General features: G+C 37.6%; 1 protein-coding gene across 2 annotated transcripts in view; it reads left to right on the top strand.

Annotated features, from left to right (window-relative positions):
* The window catches only part of POLA1 (DNA polymerase alpha 1, catalytic subunit), a 225,929-nt gene that overhangs the window by 30,886 nt on the left and 174,056 nt on the right, over positions 1-20,987 (top strand). For both annotated transcript variants that reach the window (XM_060770123.2, XM_067466770.1), the window contains exons 11-23: positions 485-597; positions 2,645-2,761; positions 4,737-4,811; positions 6,218-6,356; positions 7,556-7,710; positions 8,671-8,755; positions 10,832-10,893; positions 13,024-13,113; positions 13,777-13,893; positions 16,157-16,332; positions 19,208-19,337; positions 19,638-19,757; positions 20,810-20,909. In XM_060770123.2, coding sequence (XP_060626106.2) covers positions 485-597; positions 2,645-2,761; positions 4,737-4,811; positions 6,218-6,356; positions 7,556-7,710; positions 8,671-8,755; positions 10,832-10,893; positions 13,024-13,113; positions 13,777-13,893; positions 16,157-16,332; positions 19,208-19,337; positions 19,638-19,757; positions 20,810-20,909 — 1,479 coding nt within the window. The remainder of the gene's footprint in view (positions 1-484; positions 598-2,644; positions 2,762-4,736; positions 4,812-6,217; positions 6,357-7,555; positions 7,711-8,670; positions 8,756-10,831; positions 10,894-13,023; positions 13,114-13,776; positions 13,894-16,156; positions 16,333-19,207; positions 19,338-19,637; positions 19,758-20,809; positions 20,910-20,987) is intronic.

The raw sequence follows: 20,987 nt of genomic DNA, 5'->3' as shown, positions 1-20,987 counted from the left end.
CATTAACAACTATAATGTACTTTTCCTCTTTCACTTGCAGCATCTAACTAAGGATACCAACAAAATAACAATAATTCAGCATTTAAAATCTTAAGTAAATATGTAAAGAAAACACCTCATAAGACATAATTTAGAAAGCAAGAGAGACAGCAGTTATGGTGAAGAAGGAATAAAAATTCTGAGGAAATATAGTTTCAAGACCCCTTATGTACAAAAAAAGTGGCATTTAATGCTTGCATACTATAATGATGTGTGCCTGCATCGTACAAAACTCTTAAAGCAATCACTTGACTGTGGAGTACTGACTATCAGCAGATGGAGCTGTCAATTAGAGACTACAAATTGGAAATCATTCTGTTCCCATGGGTGAATTAGTGTGTTTATTCAGTAATTCTTAGTATTGCAGCTTTTCCATTAGCAGCTGTGCTAAGCTGTTTTGATTAACGTACATTGTCTCTGTCTTTACCCTTTTCTCTCATCTTAGGAGTGGTATATCTCTTCGGTAAAGTGTGGATTGAGTCAGCAAAGTCCTATGTGAGCTGTTGTGTGACAGTAAAAAATATTGAGAGAACTGTTTACCTACTGCCACGTGAATCGGTACGTCTTTTGATGTTGACTGTAGGAAACTTCAGAGTAATAAGTGGCCTTAAGTTATTCAGCTAAAATGTATTAAGAGAGACATAACTCAAGTCGAAGGCCTCCAGGAGATATTGTGGAATATAGTGTAGATCCTTCTATGTGATGTGGTCTAAAACTATCAATGAAAGTGATAGTCTGTGCAAAGAAACAGCGAAATTAATGAGCTGGGGAACAACACAGTCACAACACTACAACACAATATATAAATATAAAATACATATATTAAAACACGTAGTACAAAGATTAAAGTATAGTAGTAATAGAAGGTAAATTGAAAATCCATGGTTTAAAATTGACCGAGTAGCTTGTGTTTAGCTGTGTAGATTGTGTTAGCTCATTTAGCTGTCAGAGCTCTTCTAGCAGGTCATCCCACAGTCATGGGGCAGCCAATGAAAAGGTCCTTTGGGTGATGGTCACCATTCTGGTTCTGGCTGGTTGGTATAGATGCCCACCCAGAGGATCTGAGAGTCCTAATGAGTGGATTGTACAGTAGAAGGTGATCCTGTAGGTTACCTGGATCCAAAACATGTAGATATTGGGCCAATATATTATTCTGTGGCTGCTCTGGTGTGGCATAGACTTCATTGGTCCTGGGATGGCTTTTACAGCTACCCGCCCCCATCTGCTAAGGTGTTTGGAGGGGGTCCCCAACTGCTTAGCATGCTACTAGACAGCCACCCTTTCTGTTTCCTCTGATTCTCCATGTTGAGGCAGAATCCAGGCGTTAGTTGCTTGTCACCTGCAGTGACATCAGCTGGGTGGAGGGGAAGAGGAGGAATTTCCCCCTCCTTTTCGTGATAGTGATCGGCAGGACCCATGTCATATCTGGAGACTTTTGCAATATGGAGAACGGGGGGGGGGGGGGGGGGATGGTATGTGCGACCCCATGTCCCTGGGCACAGTTTTTTAAAGAGAAAACTACCCTAAAATATAGCAGAGCGTCCAAAAACATAAACAGGATACAAAAGTTGACCATCAGCTCATTAGTGAGCAAAGCATGAAGTGCCGTGTGATGTAGCTGTGAAGAATTCAGAGCTTAGGAGGCAAATTCAGAGTCCAATTAAAAAAAAAATCACAAAAGGTTTATTTACAATAGAAACGACTGCATTTCTTAATAAAGAACTGGGTCTGAGCTACTCTAACACCATGTCTTCTAAGATTTCAAAGAGGGAAAAACTCAATCACTACATTTCTCTGACACATACGCAGAGAGAGATCTCAAAGCACACAACACATACTCTCCATACTAAAAGTGTAAGACGGTAGAAATCAAATTTAAAAAGGCTTGCAGTAGAAAAGTTTCAAATCAGAATAAGAGCAGATACAGAAGAGAGAAGAAATAGATACATTCCCAACTGTCATACAGAAGACATGGGGGAAGGGAATTCCCTTAGCCTATACTAAACTAACTAACTGCTCCTCATTGAAGACTTGAGATTTGGACAGCATGGGGTTGAATTCCAACACAGTTAACATGAGATACCATGTTAACTGTGCCGTCACAGAACAGCCGAGCTGTTTACACGGGCCTAAAGTTTTGGGATGGTATGAATTCTGGCCCAGAATTCTGAGCATCCCAAGGTGGCCTTCCTTCACATTACCCTGGATCAGCTCTTTGGAGCTGATTCAAGCACCCTTCACAGTAAGTGTTCAATGTAGATTGACCATGGTTAAGTGGAAAAAAGACAACCGGGGTCTTATCAGTTGATCATGAGTTTGTCCCAAAAATTATTTTTAATCCATCATGTCAGTTCGACCTCTTATGAACCCATCTCTTCTTTGAAGTCTCTGGCTTGGTCCTTTTAATCATCAGTGCCCAGCAGAATGCAAACTGTGTAAGCTGTGTCTTCACCCTGTAGTTTATTGCTACTGTGACCTTCTCTTCCTCTAGTACCTCCTTCTGTTTTAGGGTGCTGTGTAATTATCTAAAGATTTAACATACTCCATTTAAAAACTTTAGGTAAAGCATTTGCCAGTGTAATGACCTCTGAATTTCTTTCCAAAGCGAATTAATATATCTTCTGGCAAAGAGACAAAGGATACTGTGACTATGATGGACGTCTATCAAGAATTTAATGACCACATTGCAGAAAAATACAAAATAATGAAGTACAAGTCCAAGGTTTGTTTAACATAACCCCCTAATAGTACCATGGTTTTAAGTAGCAAGGATAAGCACTTTAAGGCAGGAGAAGTATTTGACAAGAAATAAGTAGGAAATGTTGAAGAGTCCATGATATCTTTGCCTTCTTACAGTAACTTTTAATGGATGTGTTCCAGGACACCCAACATGTTTCGCATTAACCATGTTTGTAATCTTAGGAGCATTCTTTGTCTTAAATGTTTGATTTTAAAGCTTAGTATGTTAAATCTCTATGTCATGTGTACAAAAAACCCCTCAAGTTAGTGAGTGTAGTATAATTCAATTCAAGTGATTTAGTTTAAGTGGACTTCTGCAATGCAGGAGATGGTTACAAGACAATCATATACCTTTCTGCTTAGATGTTATTATTCTGCACATGTGTACTAGCAATAAGAGGGTTCTAAGAAAAGGGCTTGGGAGCCAAAGCTAAATGGTAGCCAAAAATATGTTGGCTTTATGAGAATACTTGGCCTTCGCAACATTATCCCAATGTATTGTCGAAGGCTTTCATGGCTGGAATCACTCACCTCTGAGGATGCTTGCCATAGATGCAGGCGAAATGTCAGGAGAAATGCCTATAGAACATGGCCATATAGCCCGAAAAAACCCACAAGAACTGAGGGATTATCCCAATGACTTCATGTTCAGTAGGATAGCTGTTCACATAATTTCTTCTGATATAATCTGTCAGATTATGATTGTTCAAAAGTTTTATTTTAAAGAGAGTACTGTTTGTTTCTTTTGTTATGAAGCATGCCTAACAAAAATGCAAGTGCACAGTGTAGGCCAATGTGTTTTCTCTTTAACCATGTTTTGATGATGTTATAATTACTCTCCAGGTGGATGTTGAAAGTTCTCTAAATATTATCTTACCATTTGATGCCTTTGGGTTATTTAGAGTTTATTGTCAATCTTTTGCCTCTTTTGCATATGCTGCCAAGCAAAATTTAGTGCCTTTTAAAAAATCGCATATGGGAAATCTAGGGAAAGACTTCACAGAATATCTAATTTCTGACTGTGTTCCTGATACGAATAAATGAATGAGACTTTATTTCTATCTCGCACTATCTCCTCAGTGGGGACTCAGGGTGACTTACAACATATAGAGAGGTAAACACTCAATGCCATATAAAATACAAAATAACACAACCCAAAAGATAAAACCCAATTTACATTTACATAATAGAGAGCAATTTCATAGTTTCTCTCACGTGAAAGTAGCTGCATAGGAGAAAAATGAAGATTTGAGGAAGTTATCAGATGTATTTGTGCTGGTATAAATTATCATCCTATGTTCACAAACACTTATTGCTGATCCTGGAAATGAGAAGTGTGTGGGCTCCCTTCTTTTCTTGTACTCCAGCTGTGGTGCCAAGTACTTGATTTAGTTTTCCAGACACTATGACCACTTTCCAGTTTCCAGCCACCGTTTGGACTAGATCATAATCTAAGAAGCCTGCAGTATTATGTTTGATTGGTGTTTTGTACTCGTAAGGAAGTTACTTTGGAAGGAGAATACAGAACTGCCCTAAACAAGTATTCTATGTTCTATACTGCTAGAGAAAAGTAAAATGTTCTTGTTATGAAAACTAGAAAGATGTTGGATTTCTGTGAGTGATGAAGGAGAAGCAGAAAGTGGGGTAGAGTCGCTTGGAATTGGATATCTGATGGACCTTGTTTTCTGCTGGAGGAGGAGAACTACTTTCGCAACTGCTTCTCCATCTGCTGAAGGAAGTAGAATACATTATGCAAACATCTAAAATTAAGAAACATTACAATCTTCAGATTAGATTTAAGAAGCAGATAACTGTTTTGTGAGAACACAAAGTCTTGCATGGATTTTGAAATTTAAAGTAAGAAAAAATGACTTTCTTCTACTGAGGAAAATTTATAGTACCACGAGTTTTACACATCAATGCCTCATGAATATGTCAACCATCTATATTTTGTCTAGAAAGTGGAAAAGAAGTATGCTTTTGAGATACCAGATGTTCCTGCAAATTCTGATTACTTAGAAGTTAGATACTCGGTAAGTATATAGTGTTATGCTGCTTCTCTGCTAGTGAATCTTAAACTGAGTGGGCTTGCTGTGTCTTAAGCTTCAAATGGAGCAGTGCTTTCTTTTTTAAAAATCTTCACATTAAATGCTACTTTGTTATGTGTGCTGTCAGACTTGTAGCAGTTCCCGAGTTACAAACATCTGACTTTCAAGCAACTCATAATTAAGAACAGTGGTGAGATGACAGGAAGTGAGAGAAATCTACCCTTCAGAAGGGAAATTCACTCCTGAAAGAGATTTCATGGGGGTAAGGTGTCTCCACTGAAACTTTATCACCAACCCTTGTCTCCACAACAAGCCATTTTTTTTCAAAATCTAATTATCACAGGGACAGAAAGTGCAGTGAAATCTCCCGAACAGGAGCACAGACAGCAAACAAATTCCATGGGAGAGTTAACCCTTCCCTATGCTCTGTCTATATATACGGCTGGGGTACACTGAAAAAATATACCTGTTCAACTTACAAACAAATTCAACTTAAGAACAAACCTACAGAACCTATCTTGTTTGTAACTTGGGGACAGCCAGTGTTTTAGACTGATTTAGAAGCATTGTTGAGGTGTTGGATACTTTTTTCCCCTCCTTTCCTCTTGGCAAACACTGCTATAAAGTCATTCCTGTGTTTTTATGGGAAGGTGATGAACAAATTCATGCAGTATTCAGAATAAATGTTGTTTGAGGAAGGAGGAAATAGACATGGATGTAGTGCTGTTGAGGAGACTGGATGGCCCACGAGGTCTCTTCCAATGCTATGATTCTGTGATTCTATCACTTGTTGGGTGACTCTATTAAAAGTGTTACTGCTAAGTGTACATTAATACAATACAAATTAGCTATAATGATAGCATTACTCTACTGTTGATGGGACTCTTTGCCAATCTCACCTAACAAGAAGCTCATTGAAGCAGGATTCTGATCAGGAACAGTGAACCTTTGCCTTCCAGATGTTTTGGACTTGTTCATCAAAGTTGTAGCCAGTATGACCAATGGTAAAGGAATTATGGGTTTGAGGCAAAAGTGTCTGGAATGCAAACTGCTTTGAGTCCCCCTAGGGGTGAGAAAAGTGGTATATAAATACTGCAAATAAATAAATAAATAAAATAAGGTTCCCCGCCCCTTCTATGAACTCATGGTTTGGCATCCAGACCTCTTGGTGATGAAAAGTTGCTTATTTCTATGACTCTACAATAGTCTGTCAGGCATGTTCTACTTCACATAGCTCTTGTGCTCTTCATTTTATGTACCTTGCTCTGATACTTTTGCTTAGCCATCTTCAGTATAGCTGGTTTATGTATTGGCAAGTATTGTATAGCAGGAATAATAAGTATTGCAAAAATAAAATAAATACCTGATCATTAGTATGGTTCACTTCTCAGGCTGAATTTCCTCGGCTTCCTCAAGACTTGAAAGGGGAGACATTTTCCCATGTATTTGGAACAAACACTTCCAGTCTCGAACTGTTATTAATGAACAGGAAGATTAAAGGACCAGGCTGGCTGGAAATAAAAAACCCACGTATGTATATTTTATGTAGGATATATCATTTTCTGTAAAATGATCATATCTATAAATGCTTTAGTGGAGGGGTGGTGTTTTGGATAAAATTTAATTTTTAAAAATAACCCAGTGGAGAGAAAAAGGCAAATTTTCTAAAATCCAAAATTTCACAAATTTATACAATTTTGGATGGAATTTATTATTACAGCTGTCACATATTTTTAAGCCATATTTATTTTTACCTATATTACTTGAATCTTAGATGATTTATTAGGTTAGATTTATAGCCAGAATCATGAAAATCATGAAAATAAAACAACAACAACAACAAAAAACAAAACAAAACACACACACACACACACAAAGAATTTTCTGATATTTTTTACCCAAGAGAACCCTTCTCTAGGAATGTCTTGATCTTCCAGCACAATCCTTTGATAAATTTCTTCTGGAAACTGACAGTAGAAATGCACTTAGAGGACCTAGACATTCCAGGAGAGATGTTTTCTCTAGAAATCTCTGATGTCCTTCAGCATAACTGAAGGAATGTGATCATAGAGTCATATTGGAAGACCCAGGGATTCCTAGACAGAACATTTTTAAAATCAAATCTGTAAATAATGAAACTTTCAAAAGTCAAAATTACAAATGTGGAGGGATGACTATACATGGAAGATGCTAGTTGATTTTTTTGGAAGTTGGTGATTATCATTTGTTTGTGTGGTGGCTTAATGCAAAGTTATGCCCCATACTCAGATTAAACTAGGGTGAAGTGCTGTGAGTGAGTTGCAATAGGAGTAATTTATAAATCTTACTTTAAGTGGGAGGTTCTATTACTTTTCGATATTAATGTGCATGATAATAATACTGAGGACACTGAGATTTCCTTTTCAATATATTTTGTTAGTAATTCCAGCTTTATCTGGATCAAAGACAATTCATGCTTACTAAGAAGCTCATAGATTTCCTTCTGAGTGTGCACATTTAGGTTTAGGTTTGTCGTTTCCATGAATAATACCAAAACTAGAAGAAATATAGAGTTGATAACTTTCACAACAGCCAAATGCTTAATAGAATTGGATTATAGAATCATATAGAGTTGGAAAAGACAATCTTTGTTTGAACTCTATACAGTAGATTTGTTAAGTAGAAATGTAATTTGGATTTAAGTATTACATGGTTGTGCATTCCTAAAAGCGAATTCTCTGTTACCTCAGAACTCTTGACTCAGCCTGTCAGTTGGTGTAAAGTAGAATTAGTTGCACTGAAGCCTGATTTTGTGACTGTGGTCAAAGACCTTTCCCTGCCTCCCCTTGTGGTCATGTCTCTGAGCATGAAGACCGTCCAGAACACAAAGACTCATCAGAATGAGGTGAGCCCTGTACTTTGTTCAGAAAAACAGCCCAGAATTACTTGGAAAATTAATTATTATTTCCATATCTATTGATGCTCAGATCTGGAATTGTTTTGATCTGAAAACTCTAGGGGTTTTTTTTGTTTGTTTTGTTTTTGCTAATAAACATTGAAGAGTATATTCTCCTACTGTAGTTTGAAGCTTAATACATACTGATCTTCTCTGAACTCGTTAGTCCATATGTCTGTTTACTAATTTCATTAAAGTATTTCATTTATTACTGGTTTGGGGTGTTTATATATCTGAAGTGTGGTGCATGCATGTTTGTGTGTGTCTCGGAATGAGAGATAGTTGAAAGTATTTCATTTATGAACTAGATCTTATTTCAGTTCACCCACCTTTTACTCATGTGGTGGTTTATGTGTATGAAGAAAAAGTAGAAGGCAAATGGTAAAAAAAGAGAAATGAATATGAATTCTGTTTGAGGCATAGCAATCCTAAAAAGTAACCCTACATTTTATCACATATTGACAGTGGATTGTTAATTCTCCTTACGAGGGGGAAATGTTTCTCCTTGTTTTTCAAGTTATGGAAGTTTAATAAGTGTTATTATCAGGAATCTGGATTGTGTGCTAGTTTTCTTCTGTTCTGACATTGGGAACACTTAATACTTTTCTCCTTGTTTTCAAAAAGTTGTGGTGGTGGAGAACAAGGTGTAAGAGATATAGTAGGGGAAGTAGGGGACTGACAAACCTCTGGTGGAGGAGTTTACTACCTTAAAAATAAGAAGTCTATCTGGCTTATAAAAAGTAGTTTCCTCATCTTTTTGTATGAAAACTATATGTAGTTGAGTGCTGAATATAGATGCCTATGTTATGATAGTTTTTATGAACAGAAAAATGCCTTAAAGAGTTACTGACTAAGAGAGAACTTAAACTGGCTTAGTTACTGTTCATTCTCTTTTTCATTTCTATGTAGATAATGGCGATTACAGCTTTAGTACATCACAAATTTTGTCTTGACAAAGCACCACCTGTGCCTCCCTTTCAGACCCATTTCAGTGGTAAGTATAAGGAGAAACCCACTATGCAGGTCTCCTTCCCACTCCCCTTTTTTCAAATTGAGAACTTGAATGGCTTAGAGATGAGTGATAAGCGTAATTCATGCTTTGGCTTTGTCTAGTTGTGTTTCCTCAGTCCTCCCTGGTGAAGACTTTGAGGGCATGTTTTTTTCGTTTCCACAAATGACAGAAATCTAGGGAAGGCAGTGAAAATAAACAGCATGATAATAATTGAGGACCACGTGATAAAAACTCATTTTTTATCCTTTAAGGTAGTTTCTACATTGAATCATTTGCTCTGAGAAAAAGCATCTGTACAGTTTAGACAATTTGTGACTTTCTCCTAGGTTGGGAACAGGGTCTGGGATGAAGAGAAAATGTGACAAAAGTTACGGGGCCAAGACTAGGAGACATCTATAAACACCTCCAAACTTTGCAGTGCATTGATCTGTATAATGCAGATTAAAAACTTGACTAATTTGCCAACATAATCAGTGATATTCATATGAATTACAGAATGAGATAAACTCAAAAGCCATTTGTATCCCTGAGATAAACTCAAAAGCCATTTGAGTCCCATTCAGCAGAAAAGCCAGATATTAAATAAATAAATGTGGCAAAATATATTTCATTGTACAATGTTGACACTTGAGGCAAGGCAACAAGGATATTATCAAATGGGTGGATTATGAGAAAAGGTTAAAAATACTTCACTGACTGCTGGTTGGTTTCCAAGAAAGGTACAAAGTGTTGGTTGTTACCTTTAAACCCTATGTGGTTTGGGTCCACGTTATGTATAGAATTGCCTGTTCCCATACAATCTGACCCATACACTCAGGTCCTCTGGGGGACATTTACTATAGCCAGCCAGAACTAGGTGGTAGGTATTAATAAGAGAACTTTTTTTTCAGCCACTCCCACCCCGCAGTTGTGGAATGACCTGCCAGAAGAGTTACATCAGATAGATATGATGTCTGTTTTTTTAAAAAAATGCATTGAAGACCAATTTCTTTCGGTAGGCCTATCTGGATGGTGTATGCAATCTGTGGGATTATTTTTCCTGGCCCCTATTTTCAGCCTCTACCATTTAGTCATCTTAGTCTTGCTTTAAGTGTTGTACTGTATTTACTTGAGTGTAATGTGCACCATTTTTGGCTAATTGACATAACCCAAAATGCAGTGCAGCATTGAATTCGAAGGCAGAGGCTGAGGTTTAGAAAGTCTTGCGAATGAAGTCAGCTGGGAATGGTGCGAGCCTTGGAAAAGGGTGTGGATTCCCCTTACTTCTTGGGCCTTTTGCTACTTGCCTCAGTTAGGCAGGCAGCGGCAAATGTATTTTTATCTTTTTGGTAATGCACACTTCAGAATTGATGTCTATACTCAAGTAAAAACAGCATCCTGGCAAGATGGCAGCCAGTTAGTAGAAAACAAGATGCCTTTAGTGGTTGCATTAACATAATTCAGGCTGACATGATCTGTGCTTCTTTTCCTATAAAAATACTGGTGCAAAAGCATACACATGGAAAGAACAAATTCTGAGCTTAGGGATTTGTTTTGGTTGCCAGAACATCAACTAAGCCCACCATCTTTCATCACCAGATTAGCTAATAATCTGGGGATGGGGTAGAAACCAAGCAAAGGCCAAGAGATTGCTTGAAGGTTCCTCCTTCCCTGTTGGATCATGGTTCTCTAGTGGCTCCACCCACAGCTATATTTTTCTCACTGTTAAACAGTTGAGGGTCTGAAATCTTTGCAGAATTTATTTACATTGTCAAGAGAACTAACACTGAACCTGAAGACATTGCCCATCAACTGTGAGTTGCACATATTGTTGATAGATTCCAGCTTGTAGTTTTAAATCCACAGTTTTCTTATCTCCTACTGAGGTTGGAGGTGTATGCTAGATACCTTCGGTGTTGTCATCTCATGTGTTTGTTGTTGTCTTCTCATCACAAATGCAATTCGTCATACAACTGAATATCACAACAACATTTTTCTTCCAAAAAAAAAAAGTCACTGTGCAGAATGTGGCTTATTCTTTAACAATTTCCATTTTGTGTGTTTTTATTTCTTTTGCAGTTATTTCCAAACCAAATGATTGCATTTTCCCATATAACTTCAAGGAAACAGCTAGGAATAAGGTAATGCCGTTTCTCTTTTGTATTACTTTGCATGTTATAGCCTTCATTTTTTTGGGAAGGATGATCTCATGGTGACAGAGTTGAGGTGTATTCCCATAGGTGCTAGAGATGAAAACGTTGGGACAGATCTTTTAACTTTATTTTTGTATGGATGCTTTATCTGCTAAATTATGAATGATTCTATTATATAGCCTGCTATACTTAGTACTTTCAATTAGAAGCCAGAATGGTAACTGTTAAGATTTGAAGCATGAGTGACATGAACGTTTTTTCCCCCTCTTGCTTTGGTTTTTGTATTCTATCTTTTACTAGATAAGGTCGGTCTTTTAAAAGAACTGCAGCTTTGATTGGAGTAATGAAAGCCTTTCTGCACATGGTTATTATCCACTTACTGTTTATTTAAAGTATTTCTACCCTACTCTTTTGTCAAAAATGTTTCCATAGTGTTAGTAGCAAGACAGTCTTTGCCTTCAGGCTTAAGAAATGACACAAAAGGAGAAAGGAATGGGCAGAAGGGAGGAAAAAAGCAAGGCCAGACATTAGTTCTTACAATTCATATTTTGACCACCTAAAATAGTAAAATGGCAGTTATTAATGTGACATTTGGGGAGACCCATGACAGAATATATTTTAAGGACAGTCAATGGAGCTATCCTCTTTCACATCCGACTCTCTGCTTTTTTGCTTCTGTCCTTTTCACTCTGATGCTACCGTAAACATGTGCCTTATGCAGTGTTGTTTAGGAAATTACTGGCTGTGGGATAGGCTTTGTCAGATCATTTGCAGCTGTAAAATGGATCAATAGTTTACCTTGTTTTTAATGTATATGCAAAGATGCTGGTGGCAGTGTTGGAGTGTGGGTGTAGCAGATATTCTGTTAGTGTGATCTGTTACTTATGTTGAATTTGATATTTGATATGTTGTACAGGAGGGATTTCTGAACTTTTGCATTTGTAACCCTTAGTTATATGTGCCCCAGATTCGGAATGCTCTCGCCAAAGAGGTCAGGGTAGCCCCCACCCGCCAGGTTTTTTGTAAACAGCTGAAAACATGGCTTTTTACACAAGCTTTTGACCATGTTTAGGATTATGAATAACTATATTTGTAAACTTCGTGAGTGGTCACTGTTTCACTTTACAAGGATGAATATTGCTCATAGCTACTCTTTTATAGCTTGTCGGTTCTTTTAGTATTTTTAAATGATAAGAGGGATTATTGTTGTTTTATGTGTAATGGGGTTAATGTTATTATTATTAATTTCACATTTTATATTTTGTTGTATGTGTACTGTGTGGCACTACTAAGTGCATCCTGTGAGCCACCCCAAGTCCCTTCGGGGAGATGGCAGAATACAAATAAAGTGTATTATTATCTCTCACGAATTTGAGATACATGGCTGTATTAGGAGCGTAGGACAATACCATTAGAATATTTTTAGCAACGCGCTCCACATGAGGTTGCCTTTGAAGACTGTTCAGAAGTTTCAAGAAATCCAACGGACAGCAGCCAGATTTCTCATCAGAGCTGGGTACAGGGAGCACACAACTCCCTTACTACGTCAGCTCCACTGGCTGCCAGTTTGCTACCGACCACAATTCAAAGTGCTGGCTTTAGCCTATAAAGCCCTAAATGGTTCTGGCCTAGTTTAACTGTCTGAATGTATCTCCCTCTATGAGTTGGCAAGGAGGTTAAGATCCTCTGGGGAGGCCCTGCTCTCGACCCTGCCTCCTTCACAGGTCCGATAGGCGAAGATGAGAGACAGGGCCTTCTCAGTAGTGGCCCCTCAGCTATGGAACTCCCAAGTGAAATTAGATTAACCTCCCTCCTGATCATTAGGAAAAGGCTAAAGACATGGATGTGTGGCCAAGCATTCCGTGAGTAATCTATCAGTGCAATAAGAAAATTATGAAATAGTTCAGTGACAAATTGGAACAACCGCAGACTATGATACTAGATTGCGTGATTTCAAATAAGTGATTTTAAGGTTTTATATGTTTGTAATTATTGTTTTAATGTATATGTTCTTATTATGTGTGTTTTTGGCATCAAATTGGTGTTTATACCCTAGGGGGTTGAGAAAGGTGGAGTATAAATATAGTAAATAAATAAATAATACTTTATCTTGTTTAGAATGCCAAAATAGAGATTGCCACAACAGAAAGGACGCTGCTGGGTTTTTTCTTGGCAAAGGTTCATAAAATTGATCCAGATGTTATTGTGGTGAGTAACTCCCTGTGTCTGTTCATCACAGTAAACAGATTATTTCTGTTATCATTGGCTAAATTGCTCTGATATTATGGGGTTTGGCATACATTTTAATTACTGGGAGTTAATATGTTAGCAATGAAAGTTACATCAGTTACAACAATGAAGTGAAAAAAATCGACTGGGATGACTATCACAGAATTCTTTAATTCATTAAGAAAACAAGGATGAGGTAAAGGGAGTTCAATAAATATATTTCCGTTAAGTGTGTTTATGATTGCAGCTTTGAGTGTAGGTCTATTCAGAAGTACATCTCAAGGAATTCATTATTGTTTGTACTCTGGAAAATGTATATTGGATCGCTGAAAGTATATCTTAAATTCTTCTTTATAAACTTTTGTGATATAGTCTCATTTTTGATGTCTTACCACTACTTACATATTTAGAATTGGGAAGAGAAATATTCCAATATTTTTGTTATTTTATGCATGGTTTTGGACAATTAAAGTAGGTTTTAACAGAAGATATTGCACACACTTCACATGGCATTGTTCATGGGAATACAATAACTGTGACACAAAGTTTCAAATGGTATGATCTTACTATCTATATTCTGACAAACTGAGCTCATACAAGAGATATATTGTGTCCTTATTCATTTTTGTTTCTCTTTTTAAGGGACACAATATTTATGGCTTTGATTTGGAACTACTTCTCCAAAGAATAAATTTCTGCAAAGTCCCACATTGGTCTAAGATTGGTCGACTGAGGAGATCAAATATGCCAAAACTCGGGGTAAATGATACTTAAGTCTCATTGCTTTCTAATTAAAATTCCTGTATTTTGAGTTCTTCCTTCATTTGTTATGACTAGCCCTTTACCATTGCTTACATACCAATCTTGGTTTTCAATAATGTTGAGTGCCTTATTTCAACAATGAGACAAAGCCAAGCAAATTTAGTTTACTTGTCTCAACTAGATGGAGATATTGACAGATTAATGACTAATAGAGGTACTTTTGTGTGTATTCAATTGTGAGGAAACTGTAGGTTGGCTTGAGTGGCAAATAATTCCCTAGGGAATTGCTATGTTTTTCCTGTTCTGCTAAATATCTTAGTGTGTTACATCTGGCAGTCTTTCTCATCTACTTTGTGAATGGACTTTACCTATGGAAACATTTTGCCCTTTTCCATCTTATCTTCATTATCTTACCACCTGTTTTTTTTTTAATAATTATCTAGGTTCTTGGTTTCATCCAGATGCTGATTTGACCACAGTGATATACTTGACTAAGCCATAGTTGCACAGCATTGATATTATGATGTGATGTATGCACACAAAGTTTGGTCTTTTGTACTGTATGTACATTCTGATACATATGCATGAACACATATACACACACATAATATGTCAGCACAGGAAATAAAGAGTTTCTACTGGTCGGTTACAGAGATGTTTGTACAATGTAACCATTGTCATGTGCTTGGCTTGTTCTGAATCTTCACAAAATCTTGAAGGAAGTATTGGCAATACACATGGCTGTGTCAGCCCACTGAAGTGATGCAGCAATCTTGGAACTTTGTAGTTAAGGTTGTTTAGAAAAGTCATGCCTGTGTGTTGGCTGTAATAACTATACTACAAATGAAAGCTATAAGATTTTTTCTATGTCTCTGCATGGTGTTGCAGGAGATAGGTAACTTAGAGCCCTTCTGATAGTTTGGACTACAGATCTCATGATCACAGACTATTGGCTATGCCAACATTGAGTTATGTGAGGCACTAACTGGAAGGCACCACATTGACCTCAAGGACAAGAGAAGCATAAGTGGAAAGACTTCCTTCTATTTGGGTAAAGGGAAGGATTCTGTATTTGTTATCTGTAAGGAAGTCTATGAGGAGATAAGTTTCAGTTTGGTGAGCCAACATAGGCTGTTTTCCTGAGATTTTTGGAGGCCTGCATGTGTTTTTATTTGTTTTTGACTGTGCATTCTACCAAAGCACATAGTTCAGGAAGAGAGAGAAAAGGCATTTCAGGGCAATTCAAGGGTCTAAGAGGGAAGTCTAGACCAGTGGTTCTCAACCTGTGGCTCCCCAGATGTTTTGGCCTTCAACTCCCAGAAATCCTAACAGCTGGTGTACTGGTCTAGACATGTAGGATGATGAACATGGATATTGGTGGAGTTATTGCAGTGGCCTGTATCCTTTACGCCTTATTTGATTTCTTGTTGGAGGATCTACTTTGTTATACCTGCAATCAGTGCAAGTTGGTTGGCCTTTTGGAAGGCCCGGATATCTACACTTCAACTTATCAGTTATCGTAAAGGATTTTTTCTATCTCAGAAAAATGGAACATAGTCTTTTGGAAGATTTGTATATTGTAATTTCCCGTGGCAGAGGCTTGTACTAGGTAGCCCTTGCAGTCCCACTCAGAATTAAGATTATATGATGCTAAGACTACCCATCGTATTAACTGAAAAAGTCATGATCACTTGTTAACTTAGTTTTCCTCTACAATGTTTCTTGTGGTATTAATGGTTTACTTGCTTGCTCTCTGGCCATTTTGTATACTTCTAATAACAGATAAGTGTTCATTAAGTTATACTGAATGGATAAACAGTTGTATTTTTGGGTTGCTGTGAATTTTCTAGGCTGTATGGCATATTCAGAAGCATTCTCTTTCCAACAGACCTCATAACCTCTGAGGATGCCTACCATAGATGTGGGCAAAATGTCAGGAGAGAATGCTTCTGGCCATGAAAGTCTTTAACAACAATCTGTATTTTTTGTAGCAAAAAATTATTGGAGATTAAATCACATTCTGTTCTCTAAGTGAAGCAGATTCACAGAGTGGTGAATTTGTTTATTGAAATTGCTGAATGAAAATAGGAAATTATTAGTATTAATAATTAATAAATGGTGCTGCAAGTCTTTTCCAGCCCTATAAAGTTGTTTATATGTTTACATGAGAAAGGAGAAACTTCTGCATAATGTCTGTTTTGGTTAATTAGTCCTGAACAGAAACCTCTAAAGATTTTTTTTCTTTTTCATGGCTATTAAGGGTCGGAGTGGATTTGCTGAAAAGAATGCAACTTGTGGTAGAATGATCTGTGATGTAGAAATTTCAGCTAAGGAGCTGATTCGTTGCAAAAGTTACCATTTGACTGAACTTGTCAAACAGATTCTGAAAGTGGAAAGAGTAACAATCCCACCTGAAGAGATACGAAATATGTACAGGTATGTCATTGGGATACTTTTATTATAATGACTAAAATAACCACTAGCAGTAATCCACTCACAGTAAGGATAGGTAACCTGGTGCCCTCCAGATGCTTTAGTTGGCAACTCCTCCTTTGCTTGACAATAGGCCGTGCTGGTTGAAATTGTTCATAGTAGTTATCCGTAATGTAGAGGCCACCAGATTACTTATCTCTGACTTGGAGAATCAGGAAGGAATAAAAAACAACCTGTCTGCTAAGAGACAATAGTTACAGATGTTTTAAAAAGGTGAAATAAGAATTTGGCATCAGTCTACTATATGCCGGGTCATGCTAGATTGACATGATTCTCTTTCTCTCATTCCCTTTTAAAAATACTAAATCACTTTGTCAATTAAGGCTTGACTTTCTTAGATAATTGAAAGTCATGATTCACATCTTTGTAGAATATGAAATGCAACAAGATAGGTATCAGCATACTAGCTGTGTGATTAATAAAGCACAAGTTAAAATACTTTGGGTTGTTGTAGGTTTTTCCGGGCTATATGGCCATGTTCTGGAGGCAATTTTTCTCCTGACGTTTCGCCTGCATCTATGGCAAGCATCCTCAGAGGTAGTGAGGTCTGTTGGAAGTAGGAAAAATGGGTTTATATATCTGTGGAATGACCAGGGTGAGACAAAGGACTTTTGTCTGCTGGGGCTAGATGTGAGTGTTTCAGCTGATCACCTTGATTAGCATTCAATGGCTTGGAAGTGCCCGGGGGGAATCCCTTGTTGAGAGTGATTTTATGTGCCTGTTTGTTTCCCCTCTGTTGTTTTGCTGTTGTAATTTTTGAGTCCTTTAATACTGGTAGCCAGATTTTGTTCATTTTCATGGTTTCTTCCTTTCTGTTGAAATTGTCCACATGCTTGTGGATTTCAATGGCTTCTCTGTGTAGTCTGACATGGTGGTTGTGAGAGTGGTCCAGCACTTCTGTGTTCTCAAATAATATGCTGTGTCCAGGTTGGTTCATCAGGTGCTCTGCTATGGTTGATTTCTCTGGTTGGAGTAGTTTGCAGTGCCTTTCATGTTCCTTGATGCGTGTCTGGGCGCTGCGTTTGGTGGTCCCTATGTAGACTTGTCCACAGCTGCATGGTACACGGTAGACTCCTGCAGAGTCTACTGTGTCAACATATACATAAAGTACAGATGCTTATTTATTTTATTATTTACTTACTATATTTGTACCCCACCCTTCTCACCCTGAAGGGGACTCAAGGCGGCTTTACATATAGGCAACAATTCTGTGCCATTAAAACAACAAACAAAATAGACATTTAAATCAAAACCACAAATTAAATATTTAAAATATTACACCAACTGTTAAAAATCACGCCATCCACAATCATAATCCGGGCCATTCTAGTAGTCATTGCACATATTGTATTTATTATTTATTTATTTATTTCGCTGCAATTATTATCCGAAGGCTTGGTCCGAAAGCCACATTTTGACTTTCTTTCTGAAGGCCAGAGTGAGGGGGCTGATCTAATATCACTGGGGAGGGAGTTCCATAGCTGATGGGCCACCACGGAGAAGGGCGTATCTTCCGTCCTCATCAGAGTCACATCTTTCCAGGAGGCTTCCTCTCTTAATAGATCTTTTGGGATCTTATTTTCAAAATTGTCCCCATTCATCATCACATATGCTCTTATTTCAATGCCCATTTCTAGTTCAAAACACTCACTTCTGTTGACCTTTGAACCCCAGGCAGTCACCAGAGTGATATGTGTCACAGGCCTGTGACTGCAGGGCATTCATATTTTCGCACACCTGGAGGATACCCTCCTAAAATCTGACACTTTTTTGTGGACTCAACAACCGTCATGACAGTGCACCAAAACCACAGCTTCATGGTCAGCAAACAGATGAGTCATCTTGTCCCTAGTTCACTTAGGTACCCTGATAGACATAGGAAAAGTGTGCATTGAGAAGGGCACATTGGGAACTTATGAAGATCCAATCTAGTCAAAGTGAAGGAGCCATTCAGCTATTCCATAGGTGGCAAGATTGCTTTATCTTTTTGCAGGGATCTCCTCTCTCTCTCTCTCTTTCTTTTTCTCTTTTGTTGGCTTGGGAATGAACTGAGGAAGAAATAGGGATCCAAGAAGAAATACTTCCAAATCAATGTGGTGAATGGAACGAACCCTTTCTTGAAAGGCTCCTTCTCCTCCTTAGAGTGCATGGACCCTCACAGTACATTCCCAATGTGCAACTCTATCTATTTCCTATTTTGTGCCTGAGTAAAATTTATTAAATGATCTTGACCGCAGTTTGTGTGGTAATTTCTTTTACCTGATTTGTTAGCTCTCCCCTGCATTTTGCCCACCTGTTGTATGTTGTGTGGCAAAATTTCACTGCTGATTATATTGATTTCTGAATTATCAGATCTTTTTTGAAACAAAATTTATTTTATTGGGTTGGACTATATTAACATTGGTCATAATTATTCTTGCGATTTCAAACCCAGTTTGGAGCCTATTCATTGTACAGTAGAAAAACATGAAACGAGTGAGTCCAGTTCACTTTATAAAGAGGTGGCCTGTTGGTGATTCCCAAGTCTCATTCTATGTTTGAATCGAGACTCTACTTTCCTAAATTCTTTATTTGATGAAGTCTTTCTGCTGTTACAGTCCATGTTACACTTCAGTGTCTCAGAGATGTACTATTGTTTGATATCATTAAAATGGTTAAAAACAATGTAATTTTTGGAGCCAAATAGAATTTTCGTTTTCAAAGTAGTTCATGAGTATTTGTCAGTGACTTCTGGCATTACGTGCACAGTAGTAGCAGCTTAAATGCTTTACCATTTTGCATTAATATTGTTTTTAAAATAGCTTCTATTTTTTCATAGTGACTCCCATCAGTTACTTTACATGGTGGAAAATACCTGGATTGACGCCCATTACATCTTACAAATAATGTGTGAGCTGAATGTTCTTCCACTAGCACTACAGATTACAAATATTGCTGGCAATGTTATGGTAAACTTTTATTTCCTTTTTCAGCAAATTTTGTGTCAGTTCTTATACCAGAGTTTGCTGTACTATAAGAAATGTTACTTTTTAAAAAACAAGATACATGGGAATGAAGCCTGTTAAAATAGTTTAGTGACACCAGGCACTTATTCAGGTTAGGTTAGTGTGTCAAAGTTTAACACATGGAATAAAAATGGAATATGTCTGAAGCTTTATAAAGCTTTTGGAGGGAAACACATTACAATATCATGATTGGCATTTGACCTCTGTTTCAAGCTGTTCCTTTTGCTCTTTTTCTTCCTGCAGTCAAGGACATTGATGGGTGGGAGAGCCGAACGTAATGAGTACTTACTCCTTCATGCATTTTATGACAAGGAGTTTATTGTGCCTGATAAACAACTGTTTAAAAAGACTCAGCAGAAGCAGGTGAGTCTCTCCGCTAGTCCGTCTTTATATGTTCAGCCTTATAGGCAGTGGACTTGTTTAGAATTATGAACACAAACTCTAGTGATTCTTAGATATACAAGTTTCCTTGGACTCAGTAGTTACCTGGCTCATCAAAATGGTTGGAAATCCCCCCAGAACAGGATCAGGTATACATCAAGAGAACCAGCTATCTTTTCCTCTTCATGAGTGGAAAGACCAGCCAGCAATTCAAAGACAAATGGTGGGCTGCATACGCTTTCTGTTGCATTCTATGCATTCCTTCTTATTCACTAAAGTATTGGGAAATCTCCAGACAAGATGAGTGACTACCTTGGGAAAAGAGGAAGGGGAAACTCCCATTGTTTGTGTAAGGATGTATCCAGCTCTTTTGTTGTAAACCCAAATATGCATGTATAAGATTGTACTGCATGCTTTACAGTGTATGTTCTAAAGCTCATAAATCAAGATTTTCTTTCAAATTATGCTGGGCTATTATGCTATGCTTGGGTTATTTTTTATTTGACTGGCCTAGATTTCCTATTGAAGCAAAGCATGGTTAGTCCTAGTTAATACCTAGATGGGAGGCAGCCAATCAGGTGCTGTAGACTACGGTATATTTCAGAGGAAAGGATGGACAAAACCACCTCAGGACATTCTTTGACTAAGAAAACCTTATGAAATTCATGGGGTTTTCATAGGTGAACAGGAGACTGAAAGCCACATACACATACATACATACAATAACCTTTCTCATTGCATCATATAGGGCTCCTATAGCTAATTCAGGTTTGCACAACCTGTGGCCCTCAAGGTGTTTTAGACTTCAGCTCCCAGAATTTCTGAGCACTGGACAAACTGGTGAAGGCTTATGGGAGTTGGAGGGCCCCAGGTTGTGTAGTCCTGATCAAAATAATCATCATCTTGGAAAAAATACTTTAAATTTATTTTTGTCTTGTCTGTAGTAATTATGATAATTAATTTCAATTTATCTTTTAAAATAAATAGCAGTTTATTGTAATTAGAATTTTCTTTTTATTCTTTTTTTTATACAGCTGGAAGAAGATGAAGATTTTGAAGGAGATCAGAATAAATCCAAGATAGGGCGAAAAAAGGCAGCATATTCTGGAGGTTTAGTTTTGGACCCCAAAGTTGGTAAGATCTGACAGCGTTTACTGTTTGCAATAGTAGTAGATCAAGTAATGGATAGGAAAGGTTATACAGGCGAACTAA

Source organism: Anolis sagrei, chromosome 3 (genome assembly GCF_037176765.1).
Source record: "Anolis sagrei isolate rAnoSag1 chromosome 3, rAnoSag1.mat, whole genome shotgun sequence".
Classification (NCBI taxonomy): domain Eukaryota; kingdom Metazoa; phylum Chordata; class Lepidosauria; order Squamata; family Dactyloidae; genus Anolis; species Anolis sagrei.
Note: the sequence above shows the minus strand (reverse complement) of the source record. Positions and strands in the feature narration are given on the sequence as shown.